This window comes from Engystomops pustulosus, chromosome 4 (genome assembly GCF_040894005.1).
Source record: "Engystomops pustulosus chromosome 4, aEngPut4.maternal, whole genome shotgun sequence".
Classification (NCBI taxonomy): domain Eukaryota; kingdom Metazoa; phylum Chordata; class Amphibia; order Anura; family Leptodactylidae; genus Engystomops; species Engystomops pustulosus.
Genome location: NC_092414.1, coordinates 205,790,112 through 205,806,871, shown reverse-complemented (window position 1 = coordinate 205,806,871; position 16,760 = coordinate 205,790,112). Strand labels below are relative to the sequence as shown.

General features: G+C 43.4%; 1 protein-coding gene across 5 annotated transcripts in view; it reads left to right on the top strand.

Moving 5' to 3' along the window:
* LOC140128152 (TLC domain-containing protein 4-like) overlaps nt 1–16,202 on the top strand; it is a 29,620-nt gene extending 13,418 nt beyond the window's left edge. For all 5 annotated transcript variants that reach the window (XM_072149613.1, XM_072149611.1, XM_072149612.1 and 2 more), the window contains exons 3-7: nt 1,242–1,331; nt 9,151–9,209; nt 13,012–13,106; nt 13,348–13,421; nt 14,903–16,202. In XM_072149613.1, coding sequence (XP_072005714.1) covers nt 1,242–1,331; nt 9,151–9,209; nt 13,012–13,106; nt 13,348–13,421; nt 14,903–15,209 — 625 coding nt within the window. In that variant the 3' untranslated portion in view covers nt 15,210–16,202. The remainder of the gene's footprint in view (nt 1–1,241; nt 1,332–9,150; nt 9,210–13,011; nt 13,107–13,347; nt 13,422–14,902) is intronic.
* The last annotated feature ends 558 nt before the right edge of the window (nt 16,203–16,760 follow it).

Here is a 16,760-nt window from a genome sequence, read left to right as displayed (position 1 = left end):
CCCCTGTAACATCATATTACAGTAACCCGGCTCCTGATCCTCTTATTACCCCTGTAACATCTTATTACAGTAACCCGGCTCCTGATCCCCTTATTACCCCTGTAACATCTTATTACAGTAACCCGGCTCCTGATCCTCTTATTACCCCTGTAACATCTTATTACAGTAACCCGGCTCCTGATCCTCTTATTACCCCTGTAACATCTTATTACAGTAACCAGGCTCCTGATCCTCTTATTACCCCTGTAACATCTTATTACAGTAACCCGGCTCCTGATCCTCTTATTACCCCTGTAACATCTTATTACAGTAACTCGGCTCCTGATCCTCTTATTACCCCTGTAACATCTTATTACAGTAACCCGGCTCCTGATCCTCTTATTACCCCTGTAACATCTTATTACAGTAACCCGGCTCCTGATCCTCTTATTACCCCTGTAACATCTTATTACAGTAACCCGGCTCCTGATCCTCTTATTACCCCTGTAACATCTTATTACAGTAACCCGGCTCCTGATCCTCTTACTACCCCTGTAACATCTTATTACAGTAACCCGGCTCCTGATCCTCTTATTACCCCTGTAACATCTTATTACAGTAACCCGGCTCCTGATCCTCTTATTACCCCTGTAACATCTTATTACAGTAACCCGGCTCCTGATTCTCTTATTACCCTGTAACATCTTATTACAGTAACCCGGCTCCTGATCCTCTTATTACCCCTGTAACATCTTATTACAGTAACCCGGCTCCTGATCCTCTTATTACCCCTGTAACATCTTATTACAGTAACCCGGCTCCTGATCCTCTTATTACCCCTGTAACATCTTATTACAGTAACCCGGCTCCTGATCCTCTTATTACCCCTGTAACATCTTATTACAGTAACCCGGCTCCTGATCCTCTTATTACCCCTGTAACATCTTATTACAGTAACCCGGCTCCTGATTCTCTTATTACCCTGTAACATCTTATTACAGTAACCCGGCTCCTGATCCTCTTATTACCCCTGTAACATCTTATTACAGTAACCCGGCTCCTGATCCTCTTATTACCCCTGTAACATCTTATTACAGTAACCCGGCTCCTGATCCTCTTATTACCCCTGTAACATCTTATTACAGTAACCCGGCTCCTGATCCTCTTATTACCCCTGTAACATCTTATTACAGTAACCCGGCTCCTGTTTTTTATTATTGCTGTTCCTGTATAAAGTGAAACTGATGCCTGTCTCTTGTTAGGGTGGTCTCTTCGGTTCATGCATTGATCGTCGGATCTTTCTGCCTGTATATTTTGGTGTATGATGAAGCGGTGAATGCGGACCCCATCTGGTAACTAAGCTTTATATGATATAGGTTCATTGAAGACTCTTTCGTCTTATCTTTGTTATATTGTTATGTCTTGTTCTATCTATTATGTCTAATAACAAATGATCTGATTCTTGTTCTGATCTGTATTTCTATGTATGAGTGGAGTCCTATAGAGCAGCGTGAGCGGACACTATGGCTGTGACACATGACATTAGTAATTGATCACACACATGAATACTTATCAGCAGTCATAGTGCAACATCATGAGGATTATTCTGCTTTGCTGTCAGATCAGGTCAGCGGCAGATACTGATACAAAGCATTCCATAGATAAGTATAGGAGGGGCAGCGAGATATGACAAGCACAGCACGTATGTAATGTGGAATATATAGATGATAAAGGTATGGAAATTATATAGCACGGATATGTAACCTCGCCTGGAATTAAAGGCAACCTGTCACATTTTTTTCCCCAGTTTACTGTGCAGGCAGCATGTTATAGAGCAGGAGGAGCTGTGCAGATTGTACATAGTGTCCTATCTGCAGGCAGCATGTTATAGAGTAGGGGGAGCTGAGAATATTGTATATAGTGTCCTATCTGCAGGCAGCATGTTATAGAGCAGGAGGAGCTGTGCAGATTGTACATAGTGTCCTATCTGCAGGCAGCATGTTATAGAGTAGGGGGAGCTGAGAATATTGTATATAGTGTCCTATCTGCAGGCAGCATGTTCTAGAGCCGGAGGAACTGAGCAGATTGTACATAGTGTCCTATCTGCAGGCAGCATGTTATAGAGTAGGGGGAGCTGAGAATATTGTACATAGTGTCCTATCTGCAGGCAGCATGTTATAGAGCAGGAGGAGCTGTGCAGATTGTACATAGGGGGTCATTTACTAAGGGCCCGAATCGCGTTTTTACGGCGATTTACCCGAATTTTTCCGTTTTGCACCGATTTTTCACTGAATTGCCCGGGGTTTTTGGCGCACGCGATCGGATCGTGGCGCATTGGCGCCGGCATGCACGCGACGGAAATCAGGGGGCGTGGCCATACAAAAAACCCATGGATTCGGAAAAACCGATGCATTTAAAAAAAAAAAAAAAAAGTGTCGCTGGACACACGTTTACCTGCACCCGGCCCGGCTTGGTGCAGTTCAGTTCATTCCGATGAACTTCAGCACAGCAGCGCCACCTGGTGGACGTCGGAGGAACTGCCTTAGTGAATCGCTGGAAGACCCGAATCCTCCACACAGAACGCGCCGCTGGATCGCGAATGGACCGGGTAAGTAAATCTGCCCCATAGTGTCCTATCTGGAGGCAGCATGTTATAGAGTAGGAGGAGCTGAGCAGATTGTATATAGTGTCCTATCTGGAGGCAGCATGTTATAGAGCAGGAGGAGCTGAGCAGATTGTACGTAGTGTCCTATCTGGAGGCAGCATGTTATAGAGTAGGAGGAGCTGAGCAGATTGTACATAGTGTCCTATCTGCAGGCAGCATGTTATAGAGCAGGAGGAGCTGAGCAGATTGTACATAGTGTCCTATCTGCAGGCAGCATGTTATAGAGCAGGAGGAGCTGAGCAGATTGTATATAGTGTCCTATCTGCAGGCAGCATGTTATAGAGCAGGAGGAGCTGAGCAGATTGTACATAGTGTCCTATCTGCAGGCAGCATGTTATAGAGCAGGAGGAGCTGAGCAGATTGTATATAGTGTCCTATCTGCAGGCAGCATTTTATAGAGCAGGAGGAGCAGATTGTATATAGTGTCCTATCTGTTATATAGCAGGAGGAGCCGATAAGTAGCAAATAATTTAGCAATGAATGTAGAGCAGTAAGTGGTGGAGCGCAGGGTATAACCTGACCTCGCTGGTCCATGTTGGTGGCCCTGTCCTATCACATACACAGCTCTGCTGTTCCATGTGCAGCTCCTTCCCTCTCCTAAAGCCATCAGGGCTTCCCATCAGAGGACACACAAAGCCTCCCTTATGTCTGACATAATACAACCCTTTGTTATGTGAAGTGGGTTAATCTGGCCTGATGTGGTCCCGGCTCCCAGATCTACCAATTAACCCCTCGTCTGCCAGTAGCGGCCATGTCCGTCATCTGGATCTGCCCCTGTAATGCAGATGTTTTCCTCTTTGCCATGTTGAGCTGTGCCAGCATAGACATGCTCATATTTACTGATGGCTTTACAGCTCCCTCCTGGCATAAGTGTGACTATCTATGTACTGCTCATGTAGGCTTCTACTCCAATCACATCCAGAGCTGTAGTCGGATTCTGGCTAGTTATATTTTACCACATTGATAATCATGGGCGTCTTGTGTTACAGATAAAGCTATTAGAGGGGCAGTTTATATCCTCTGAATAGGCGCACACCGTCACACCATTCAGTGGTTCAGCCTGACACAAAACACAGTGACAGCTCCATTCACTGTGTAGTGGCCAGACGTGTAACTACAGGATTCACCTCCGTTCATTTCAATATGAGCCACGCCATCAACACCAACTCATGGACTTCCCCTTTAAGTAACTGCTGTTTTATAGTGCAGTTTGCAGAATTTTGAGTGCTGCTTTGGATGTGAATGGAGGAAAACGCATGATACACAGTGTAAGCCGAAGAACATGGTATGTGGATTTATACTGTGAATCGCTGTTATCAGTGGATCTGTGCTTGAAGCAGGACCATATGACTGAGTAGGATCATATGATAATGTCATTGACCCCCTTCACCCCATAGGTGTCACCGCAGAGGGAAATAACCTAAATTCACTGTAAGTTTCCTCTGTTCCTCCGACCTCCATAGTAATATAATTCCACAGTCGGCTCATGTTTCAGGATGTGTTATCTGGTGGTAAACACTTCACATTGCGACTGGTCTCAGCAAAGATGGCCACTTAAAGGAAGTTTCCACTTAGAATCCAAAAATCACCGGTAAAGTGAAGTTGTTGAATTCTTCTCTTCCCTCAAGTGTCTTCCATATTCTCTCCCCGATTCTTATCGCTCCTCATGTCCTTATAACTACTTTGACTGCCTGAGTTTATCTGAAACCAACATCGGGAAGTAAGAGATCTCATTACGGAGACTTTGCCAATTAAAGCCGCCTTGTAGGCGTGTGGAGACTTCTAGCCATTGATGCTCCATTGGGGGATTTTGGGAAATATGCAAATAAGTTTCCCAGGATTAGAAAACCAGTTTGGTTTAAATCCCACATCATGTCATTAGGCTTCCTGAAAGTCATGCTTGATGATAAGGGGACTGCATTATGTTTGCCATCCGGGAAAACGTATTTGCATAATTTCCTCTGAAACCAATAACATGAAATTCACATCCCAAATCTCCTCCTTGTGACTTTTATCTCAGGTTTGTAAATATACCGGGAGGGGTCAAATGTTCTGGGGCTTTTTCTATAAACCATATCCATAATATTATCCCTTTAAATCTTGTGTTTTTAAAAGAGAGCGCATATGATTCAGATTTCACACTGGCTGCTTCGGAGGGATCTCTGTAGGGGGCACTTGGCTGGCATGGGGGGCATTCTGTGAGGGTACTCTGGCTGCTGTGGGGGGCACTCTGTGGAGACCCTCTGGCTGTTGTGGGGGGCACTCTGTGGAGACCCTCTGGCTGTTGTGGGGGGCACTCTGTGGAGACACTCTGGATGTTGTGGGGGGCACTCTGTGGAGACACTCTGGCTGCTGTGGGGGGCACTCTGTGGAGACACTCTGGCTGTTGTGGGGGGCACTCTGTGGAGACACTCTGGCTGCTGTGGGGGGCACTCTGTGGAGACACTCTGGCTGCTGTGGGGGGCACTCTGTGGAGACACTCTGGCTGTTGTGGGGGGCACTCTGTGGAGACACTCTGGCTGCTGTGGGGGGCACTCTGTGGAGACACTCTGGCTGTTGTGGGGGGCACTCTGTGGAGACCCTCTGGCTGCTGTGGGGGGCACTCTGTGGAGACACTCTGGCTGCTGTGGGGGGCACTCTGTGGATACACTCTGGATGTTGTGGGGGGCACTCTGTGGAGACCCTCTGGCTGTTGTGGGGGGCACTCTGTGGAGACCCTCTGGCTGTTGTGGGGAGCACTCTGTGGAGACACTCTGGCTGCTGTGGGGGGCGCTCTATGGAGACACTCTGGCTGTTGTGGGGGGCGCTCTGTGGAGACACTCTGGCTGTTGTGGGGGGCGCTCTGTGGAGACACTCTGGCTGCTGTGGGGGGCGCTCTGTGGAGACACTCTGGCTGCTGTGGGGGGGCACTCTGTGGAGACACTCTGGCTGTTGTGGGGGACACTCTGTGGAGACACTCTGGCTGTTGTGGGGGACACTCTGTGGAGACACTCTGGCTGTTGTGGGGGACACTCTGTGGAGACACTCTGGCTGTTGTAGGGGCACTCTATGGAGACACTCTGGCTGTTGTAGGGGCATGCTGTGTAGACACTCTGGCTGTTGTGGGGGGCACTCTGTGGAGACACTCTGGCTGTTGTGGGGGACACTCTGTGGAGACACTCTGGCTGTTGTAGGGGCACGCTGTGGAGACACTCTGGCTGCTGTGGAGACACTCTGGCTGTTGTGGGGGGCACTGTGGAGACACTGGCTGTTGTAGGGGCACGCTGTGGAGACACTCTGGCTGCTGTGGAGACACTCTGGCTGTTGTGGGGGGCACTGTGGAGACACTGGCTGTTGTAGGGGCACGCTGTGGAGACACTCTGGCTTCTGTGGAGACACTCTGGCTGTTGTGGGGGGCACTGTGTGAGGGCTCTTTGGCTGCTGTGTATTGGACAATGTGTGGGGACACTCTCGCTGCTGTGGGGGGCATTCTGACTGCTGCTGCTATAGTGGCACATACTTGGCATGGTTGTGTCTCATGGTGGTTTTTCAACAATATTCTGTGGTTGCTCTCAGATGGCTGACTCTGTATAAATGTAACTGCTTAGCAGATTGAGTAGATACATTTATACAGTAATAAAATGGTTGTAGTTGATTCCCTATATGCACAGTAAGGCCAGAGTCTGCGCTTTTTAAATAAGTTGGTTGTTGGTAATTTCCCTGTTTCTGGTATTCTCAAACTTGTATTATATCTCTTCCACTTCTGTTCTTGGCATCTTTTTCCCCTTTTGTATTGTGTAACATTTTGGCTACTATGGGTCATTAACACTTGCATATTTTTGATGAACCTGAAAAACGTCAACAATTTATTTAGTTAGGAAAGAGACAATCTGTAGCTTTGTGATGGTTACTATTCCATAATTGGTCCCTACATAAAGTGGTTAATAAGTTGAATGAAGAAAATACACAAGAAGTGAACCTACAATTTATTCAAAAATTACACATTCAGGTTTTTTACTGAGGAATCTATACCATAGGACCAGATCCACTCAAAGCTCTTCCTCTGAGAAGATTAAAAATGCTGTTATTATTCAATATAAAAATGTGTTACCAGGTCCTCAGAGCAGTGCCCAAAACTTAGAGTTAGCATAACTAGAGTGAATGAAGGCCCCATGGCGGTACCCAAACTTAAAGGAAATTTTGTGAGTTGGGGTGAATGAGGTCCCCATGATGGTACCCCATACTTATAATTTAGGGTGCATGAGGTCCCCATGATGGTACCCCATACTTATAATTTAGGGTGCATGAGGTCCCCATGATGGTACCCCATACTTGTAAACAGAAAGTGCCATTATAATAATGATAGTAATTGTAACATTTTTGTATGGAGGAATCTATACCATAGGACCAGGCCCATTTATAGCTTCACCTCTGAGAAGATTGAAAGTGCTGTCATCATTCAATATAAAAATGACTGAACGAGGGCCCCATGGCAGTACCCAAAACTTAAAGGACATGTAGAGTTGGGGTGAATGAGGTACCCATTGTGGTACCCCAAACCTATAAACAGGAAGTCTCATTATAAGGGAACTAATTGTATCTCTGTCAGCTCAGTTAGAAAGTAGGCAAATCTACAGAGGAAGAATTTACAGCCAAGAGCTAAAAGGGACCAATGTTACTAAACTCAAAAGAGGAAATTGAGATGAGTCCAGACAAAATGTTGTAATTCCAAAGATGCCAAGAATAGAAGTGGAAGAAAAAGAATAAACCTTGGATGTTCAATTATATCATTATGCACCATAAAAATGTAAAAATGTTATGTTTTTAGATATGTAAAGATTAAAAAACTTGGGGGGGGGGGGAGGCTTCAGCAAACGACAGCAGTCTCAAAGATTACCATTAATAATACACTACACAAGTCCTCCTGCTCATGCCAGCACTTCCAGTCCACCACAGACTGACTGGAGGCTACCGCCAGGATGAAGGAATGTAAACCAAGCACAAGGACATAGTGGTGTGTGCCCCCTCTGACAAGATCTTCTCTTCTTTAAGCTTCTTATATACTGGATTTTACAAAAAAAAAAAAGGCTTTACAATTTATGCAAATGAGCCTAAGGGGCTTATTTGCATAATTTTTGAAGCCTTTTATTCTTAAAAATAAGAAGAGTGTATCCTGCCAGAGGGGGCACACACAGTTATGCAAGTGTGCTTGGTTTACAATCCTTCATCCTGGCGGTAGATTTCCATTAAGAAAAGAACATGTGGTCAGATGAGACCAAAATAGGACTATGTATCTGATACTTACTTTCCCCACTGTAAGGTAAGGAGAGCACCCAAACAATGGTAATAGAAGCTCAACCTTTGGCCAAACATTATGGCAAAAGGAATGGACTGAAATTTTCAGGAGTAAAAAGATTGGACAGTTTCATCACTATTCTATAAAAAAAATTAAGCAAAATGGCGAAAATGTGGCGCTATTTTCCTAGGGTTAAACGCTGGGAATAACTGTTAATATATTTTGATCGGATTTTGGGATGAAGCGATACTTAACAGGTTTATGATTTTATACGGTTTATTTATAACATTTCTAGGGAAGTGGCAGTGATTTAAATTTTTAGGGTATTTTTAAGGGTTGGCAAGTAAGAGTTCTCTTTACAGAGACTGACGCTCCACTAAGGGATTCTGGGAAATAGACAAATAGGTTTCCAGCTAGGTTTTTTTAAACTCATTTATTTTTTTTTTTACTATTTTTCAGACCCACTAGGGTACTTTAACCCTAGGTTGTCTGATTGATACTACCATATACTTACAAACTACAGTCTACAGTATGGCAGTATACAGGGATTCTTCACATAATTTATTGCAATGTGCAAATTGCACATTGTAATAAATGGGTTAAAAGGAGACGACTAATAATAATAACAATAATTCTTTATATAGCGCATACAGATTACGCAGCGCTGCACAAAGTATGTCAAATCAGTCCCTGTCCCCATGGGGCTCACAAGCTAAACAACCTAACAGTATGTTTTTGGAGTGTGGGAGGAAACCGGAGTACCCAGAGGAAACCCACGCAAACACGGAGAGAACATACAAACAGATGTTGACCTGGGTGGGATTCGAACCCAGGACCCCAACGCTGCAAGGCAGAAGTGCTACCCACTCAGCCACCGCGCCGCCCCTTTGGCGGTGCCCACACGCTGCCTTTTTTTAATAGTAACACCAATTATGGGTGTTATCAATGGGTGTTGCTGCAATATGCAGCAAACACCCACCATGTATAGAGGGGGCTCAGCCTGTTAGTCGTCTTCATACAGCGGCAGCCGGCGTGTGACTCTTGTGATTCTTTTCTGTTTCTATGATTTGTGTCGACCCCCTATCCTCCTTCATGAAAATGATGATAAAACAATTGTATATCACGTTCACACTTCACATTTTAAATATTTTGTACAATTTTTGAAAAGCAGACCTGTGTCATTCCACATTGACTTCATAACGAATGCTTTATCTCCATGTTCCCATTCTAGGGGCGACCCGTTTCAGGTGAAAATGAATGTCGCCATAACCTGCGGCTACCTCGCCTATGGTAAAAATAATACAAACGTAATCTATCAAAAATTTATACACTTCCCATGATACTCCTAATACAATTATCACAAAGGAGGCGGCCATATTGTAGCTCAGGTATAGCTAGAACTCATGTAGGCAGCCATATTGTAGCTCAGGTATAGCTAGAACTCATGGAGGAAGCCATATTGTAGCTCAGGTATAGCTAGAACTCATGCAGGAAGCCATATTGTAGCTCAGGTATAGCTAGAACTCATGGAGGAAGCCATATTGTAGGTCAGGTATAGCTAGAACTCATGGAGGAAGCCATATTGTAGCTCAGGTATAGCTACAACTTATGGAGGAAGCCATATTGTAATTCAAGAATAGCTAGGACTCATGCAGGAAGCCATATTGTAGCTCAGGTATAGCTAGAACTCCTGCAGGAAGCCATATTGTAGCTCAGGTATAGCTAGAACTCATGCAGGAAGCCATATTGTAGCTCAGGTATAGCTAGAACTCATGGAGGAAGCCATATTGTAGCTCAGGTATAGCTAGGACTCATGCAGGAAGCCATATTGTAGCTCAGGTATAGCTAGAACTCCTGCAGGAAGCCATATTGTAGCTCAGGTATAGCTAGAACTCATGCAGGAAGCCATATTGTAGCTCAGGTATAGCTAGAACTCATGGAGGAAGCCATATTGTATCTCAGGTATAGCTAGAACTCATGCAGGAAGCCATATTGTAGCTCAGGTATAGCTAGAACTCATGGAGGAAGCCATATTGTAGATCAGGTATAGCTAGAACTCATGGAGGAAGCCATATTGTAGCTCAGGTATAGCTAGAACTCATGGAGGAAGCCATATTGTAGCTCAGGCGTAGTTAGAACTCATGGAGGAAGCCATATTGTAGCTCAGGTATAGCTAGAACTCATGGAGGCAGCCATATTGTAGCTCAGGTATAGCTAGAACTCCTGCAGGAAGCCATATTGTAGCTCAGGTATAGCTAGAACTCATGGAGGAAGCCATATTGTAGATCAGGTATAGCTAGAACTCATGGAGGAAGCCATATTGTAGATCACGTATAGCTAGAACTCATGGAGGAAGCCATATTGTAGATCACGTATAGCTAGAACTCATGGAGGAAGCCATATTGTAGCACAGGTATAGCTAGAACTCATGCAGGAAGCCATATTGTAGCTCAGGTATAGCTAGAACTCATGGAGGAAGCCATATTGTAGGTCAGGTATAGCTAGAACTCATGGAGGAAGCCATATTGTAGCTCAGGTATAGCTACAACTTATGGAGGAAGCCATATTGTAATTCAAGAATAGCTAGAACTCATGCAGGAAGCCATATTGTAGCTCAGGTATAGCTAGAACTCCTGCAGGAAGCCATATTGTAGCTCAGGTATAGCTAGAACTCATGCAGGAAGCCATATTGTAGCTCAGGTATAGCTAGAACTCATGGAGGAAGCCATATTGTAGCTCAGGTATAGCTAGGACTCATGCAGGAAGCCATATTGTAGCTCAGGTATAGCTAGAACTCCTGCAGGAAGCCATATTGTAGCTCAGGTATAGCTAGAACTCATGCAGGAAGCCATATTGTAGCTCAGGTATAGCTAGAACTCATGGAGGAAGCCATATTGTATCTCAGGTATAGCTAGAACTCATGCAGGAAGCCATATTGTAGCTCAGGTATAGCTAGAACTCATGGAGGAAGCCATATTGTAGATCAGGTATAGCTAGAACTCATGGAGGAAGCCATATTGTAGCTCAGGTATAGCTAGAACTCATGGAGGAAGCCATATTGTAGCTCAGGCGTAGTTAGAACTCATGGAGGAAGCCATATTGTAGCTCAGGTATAGCTAGAACTCCTGCAGGAAGCCATATTGTAGCTCAGGTATAGCTAGAACTCATGGAGGAAGCCATATTGTAGATCAGGTATAGCTAGAACTCATGGAGGAAGCCATATTGTAGATCACGTATAGCTAGAACTCATGGAGGAAGCCATATTGTAGATCACGTATAGCTAGAACTCATGGAGGAAGCCATATTGTAGCACAGGTATAGCTAGAACTCATGCAGGAAGCCATATTGTAGATCAGGTATAGCTAGAACTCATGGAGGAAGCCATATTGTAATTCAAGAATAGCTAGGACTCATGCAGGAAGCCATATTGTAGCTCAGGTATAGCTAGAACTCATGGAGGAAGCCATATTGTAGCTCAGGTATAGCTAGAACTCATGGAGGAAGCCATATTGTATCTCAGGTATAGCTAGAACTCCTGCAGGAAGCCATATTGTAGCTCAGGTATAGTTAGAACTCATGGAGAGAGCCATATTGTAGCTCAGGTATAGCTAGAACTTATGAAGGAAGCCATATTGTAGATCAGGTATAGCTAGAACTTATGAAGGAAGCCATATTGTAGATCAGGTATAGCTAGGACTCATGCAGGAAGCCATATTGTAGCTCAGGTATAGCTAGAACTCATGGAGGCAGCCATATTGTAGCTCAGGTATAGCTAGAACTCCTGCAGGAAGCCATATTGTAGCTCAGGTATAGCTAGAACTCATGGAGGAAGCCATATTGTAGCTCAGGTATAGCTAGAACTCATGCAGGAAGCCATATTGTAGCTCAGGTATAGCTAGAACTCATGGAGGAAGCCATATTGTAATTCAAGAATAGCTAGGACTCATGCAGGAAGCCATATTGTAGCTCAGGTATAGCTAGAACTCATGGAGGAAGCCATATTGTAGCTCAGGTATAGCTAGAACTCATGCAGGAAGCCATATTGTAGCTCAGGTATAGCTAGAACTCATGGAGGAAGCCATATTGTAGATCAGGTATAGCTAGAACTCATGGAGGAAGCCATATTGTAGCTCAGGTATAGCTAGAACTCATGGAGGAAGCCATATTGTAGCTCAGGTATAGTTAGAACTCATGGAGGAAGCCATATTGTAGCTCAGGTATAGTTAAAACTCATGGAGGAAGCCATATTGTAGCTCAGGTATAGCTAGACTCATGGAGGAAGCCATATTGTAGCTCAGGTATAGCTAGAACTCATGGAGAAAGCCATATTGTAGCTCAGGTATAGCTAGAACTCATGGAGGAAGCCATATTGTAGACCAGGTATAGCTAGAACTCATGGAGGCAGCCATATTGTAGACCAGGTATAGCTAGAACTCATGGAGGAAGCCATATTGTAGACCAGGTATAGCTAGAACTCCTGCAGGAAGCCATATTGTAGCTCAGGTATAGCTAGAACTCCTGCAGGAAGCCATATTGTAGCTCAGGTATAGCTAGAACTCATGGAGGAAGCCATATTGTAGCTCAGGCAGAACTGAAATGGATGGTGGCTATATTGTAACTCAACCAAAACTGGAACTGATGGAGGACAACATATTTTAGCTCTGGCAGAACCCAAACAATAGGGGCAGCCAACCATAGCTCAACCATAAGTGGAAGTGGAAATTAGGCCATCTAAGTTTCCCCCTTATTTTATCACATGGTTGGGGTCTTGGATTATGACATCCAACCGATGACGATGTGTCTATGAAGTTTTCCAACATGTCCTAGTAATTGTGACCGTCTACAGAAACCAGAAGAGGGAGTATATAAGAAGAGGGAGACGTGAGAGCTAACTACACGTTTTGTTTGTAGTCTGTAACCATGGCGACACAGCCGTCTGGAAAAGGGCTCTACAAGGAGAATAGTAGATTTTATAATGATGTTTTTTCAGTAAATTTGGGTGTAGAGGGTGGCACAGGTGCCCACAATACATAGAATAACCCGGGTCATATTTGTGTACATTGCTATAACTTCTTTTTTTCCGGTTTTACAGATTTGCTGCTTTTTGCTCGTTTCTGGAAGGAGATGAGAGACCCTTATATGGTGTGCCACCATTTTGCAGTGATCTATTCCTATGGATACGTGCTGGTAAGTACAGAGGTGGAAGCTTTCTTAAAATAAGAAGCAGGAAATCATATTTACTAAATTAAAGAGTAGCATCAAAAAAAGTAAGTGCATATACAGCTACACACACTAGAGGGCGCTGTGACACTGCTATACACGACTGACTATCCATAGTCTAGTATCTTTGTATTATAAGTACAGCACATCCATCTATCTCTATATCCACCAAACATCTCATACATCCTTCATGTCAATGTTTTCACAGAATCGTGGTGTGCTTCCGTATTTTGCTAACTTTCGTCTGATATCTGAACTGTCAACACCATTTGTAAATCAGAGGTAAGAGGGGCAGTATTATAGTAGTTATATTCTTGTACATAGGGGGCAGTATTATAGTAGTTATATTCTTGTACATAGGGGGCAGTATTATAGTAGTTATATTCCTGTACATAGGGGGCAGTATTATAGTAGTTATATTCTTGTACATAGGGGGCAGTATTATAGTAGTAATATTCCTGTACATAGGGGGCAGTATTATAGTAGTTATATTCTTGTACATAGGGGGCAGTATTATAGTAGTTATATTCTTGTACATAGGGAGCAGTATTATAGTAGTTATATTCTTGTACATAGGGGGCAGTATTATAGTAGTTAGATTCTTGTACATAGGGAGCAGTATTATAGTAGTTATATTCCTGTACATAGGGGGCAGTATTATAGTAGTTATATTCTTGTACATAGGGGGCAGTATTATAGTAGTTATATTCCTGTACATAGGGGGCAGTATTATAGTAGTTATATTCTTGTACATAGGGGGCAGTATTATAGTAGTTATATTCTTGTACATAGGGGGCAGTATTATAGTAGTTATATTCTTGTACATAGGGGGCAGTATTATAGTAGTTATATACTTGTACATAGGGGGCAGTATTATAGTAGTTATATTCTTGTACATAGGGGGCAGTATTATAGTAGTTATATTCTTGTACATAGGGGGCAGTATTATAGTAGTTATATTCTTGTACATAGGGGGCAGTATTATAGTAGTTATATTCCTGTACATAGGGGGCAGTATTATAGTAGTTATATTCTTGTACATAGGGGGCAGTATTATAGTAGTTATATTCTTGTACATAGGGGGCAGTATTATAGTAGTTATATTCCTGTACATAGGGGGCAGTATTATAGTAGTTATATTCTTGTACATAGGGGGCAGTATTATAGTAGTTATATTCTTGTACATAGGGGGCAGTATTATAGTAGTTATATTCTTGTACATAGGGAGCAGTATTATAGTAGTTATATTCCTGTACATAGGGGGCAGTATTATAGTAGTTATATTCCTTTACATAGGGGGCAGTATTATAGTAGTTATATTCTTGTACATAGGGGGGCAGGATTATAGTAGTTATATTCCTGTACATAGGGGGCAGTATTATAGTAGTTTATATTCCTGTACATAGGGGCAGTATTATAGTAGTTATATTCCTGTACATAGGGGGCAGTATTATAGTAGTTATATTCTTGTACATAGGGGGCAGGATTATAGTAGTTATATTCTTGTACATAGGGGACAGTATTATAGTAGTTATATTCTTGTACATAGGGGGCAGTATTATAGTAGTTAAGCTGAGAGATAAAGTCAAGCTGTCCCGCCTATCCCTGCCTCCAGCACTTTGCTTCCCTGAATGCATGATTATGTATCTGCCTTATGTTTCTACGCACTTGCAGTACATGGTTCAGTTTCGGTGATATAAGGTGACATGTTAGCACTCCGCTGCGCGGATCCTTACTACTTTTTCCTCCATTGTCTTCTCCAGGTGGTTTCTTGATGCGATTAATATGCCGCGCTCCTCTAAGCCAGTCTTGGTAAATGGATTAGCTATGGCTGTTGTCTTTTTTATTGTCCGTATTGCTGTGATACCAAGCTACTACTCTCAGGTCTTTGCGACGTTTGGTACCGAGGGTTATATCCGTCTGGGTATCGGACCACAGGTAGCTTGGATCGTATCTTGTGTCATCTTGGACATCCTTAACGTGTTCTGGATGTATAAAATTGTTCGGGGATTTTACCGGATTGTAAAACCAAAACCTGGTGGAAAACCAACAAGAAACCATGCCGACTGAATCCCTCAGTGCTCCAGCCACTCATGAGGACACCTCCAGGGAGAACATTGATGTATGGAGGACACTTCCTGCAGACCATAACCAACAAGAACATCTCCATATTGCAATCCTCATGATATGGACCAATACCAATCTTAGGGGGTTAATGGTGATTTCCTTTAATTTTGTACCTCAAAATGTCTTATTTTTAAAAAATAATCTAAATGTTGTTCCAAAAAAAAAGAAAAACCTTCTAACATGGCCAAGCACATGACTGTAAAAATGTCCGACTCCAATAACTGTTCTATAGAAGATACAACGTGTCCAGAAATATCTGTTAGGTGCTACATGACGGTATACCAAGGGGAAAAGCCACTAGTTCTACATGTTCCTGCCTGTTATACTGGACCAATTACTCCAGAACCTCCACAGAACTGTATTCTGGGTACCCAATGCAAAATGAAAGACCATGCCCCTACCGTCCACATACTGTTTATGGCCTTTTTGTATACAAAAGGTCTTTGGGCCCCCACCGCATCGCTGAAACCACTATAACTATGTGTAGCAGTTTTGCAGTGGCGTAACTAGAAGCTGATGGGCCCCAGTGCAAAGTCTGTGCCGGGCCCCTGACTATAATGTATGGTTTATAGTAATAGTCTTCTCATATGGGAAAGTGACATCATAAGGGCCCCCTAAACCTCTTGGGCCCGGGCGCGACCGCAACCTCTGCACCCCCTAAAGTTACGCCCCTGCAGTTTTGGGTGAATAGGATGTATTGAACCCTATCTGACCTTGATTTAGTCCCTGTATGAATACCGCCCAATTATTATTAATTGTACTAATTGTCCATAGTGATTGGGTAGGGAGAAACATCACCGTCAGCAGGACTGTAGCAGCTAATGTTATAAAATCCATTAATTCGTGATATTAATCTTTATCTATTGCATAGATACTTTCTGATCTTTGAAATGTAAAATATAAAATTGACTTTTTAAATAAACTCAATTGACCAGAGGTTTCTTTGCTTCTTTACTAGTATGTTTCACTGTGAGAAATGAAAGCCGCTTTTCTCTCCACCCGGGAGGTCCAGTTTCTAAGCTTTAGTAAGCAGCTCCTGGTGCCGAAAATTGAGGTGACAGGTCCTCTTTAAGTATAGGAACAACAAATGTTTAGTACATCAGAAAATTATAGGGTAAAACAGCGGAAGATATGAGTCACATTACTCCTTTCATATAGATGACCATATGCCTGGGAGGGAATGAAGAGGCCCCACGCGTATCGCCTCTGCAGTTAATTTACATTTTACTAAGTTATGTTCCAGGATTATTAAGAGGCAGGAGGAATCAGATCTACTTCTTATAGTAGATTCCTCTAGGTAGGTTTCCTTTAAAATTGCATTTACTCGTGCAATACAAGAAGAGTGAAATGCAATGAGACATGCTGGACTATAGAGGTCGCCTCTTCTCCAAAAAAGCAGCGAAGCTGAATAATCACTGACGCCGATACAAACTCGAAATGCAGCCACTAGTAGAGCTGCCGGCCACCAACCATGTAATACTAGACCACAGCAGC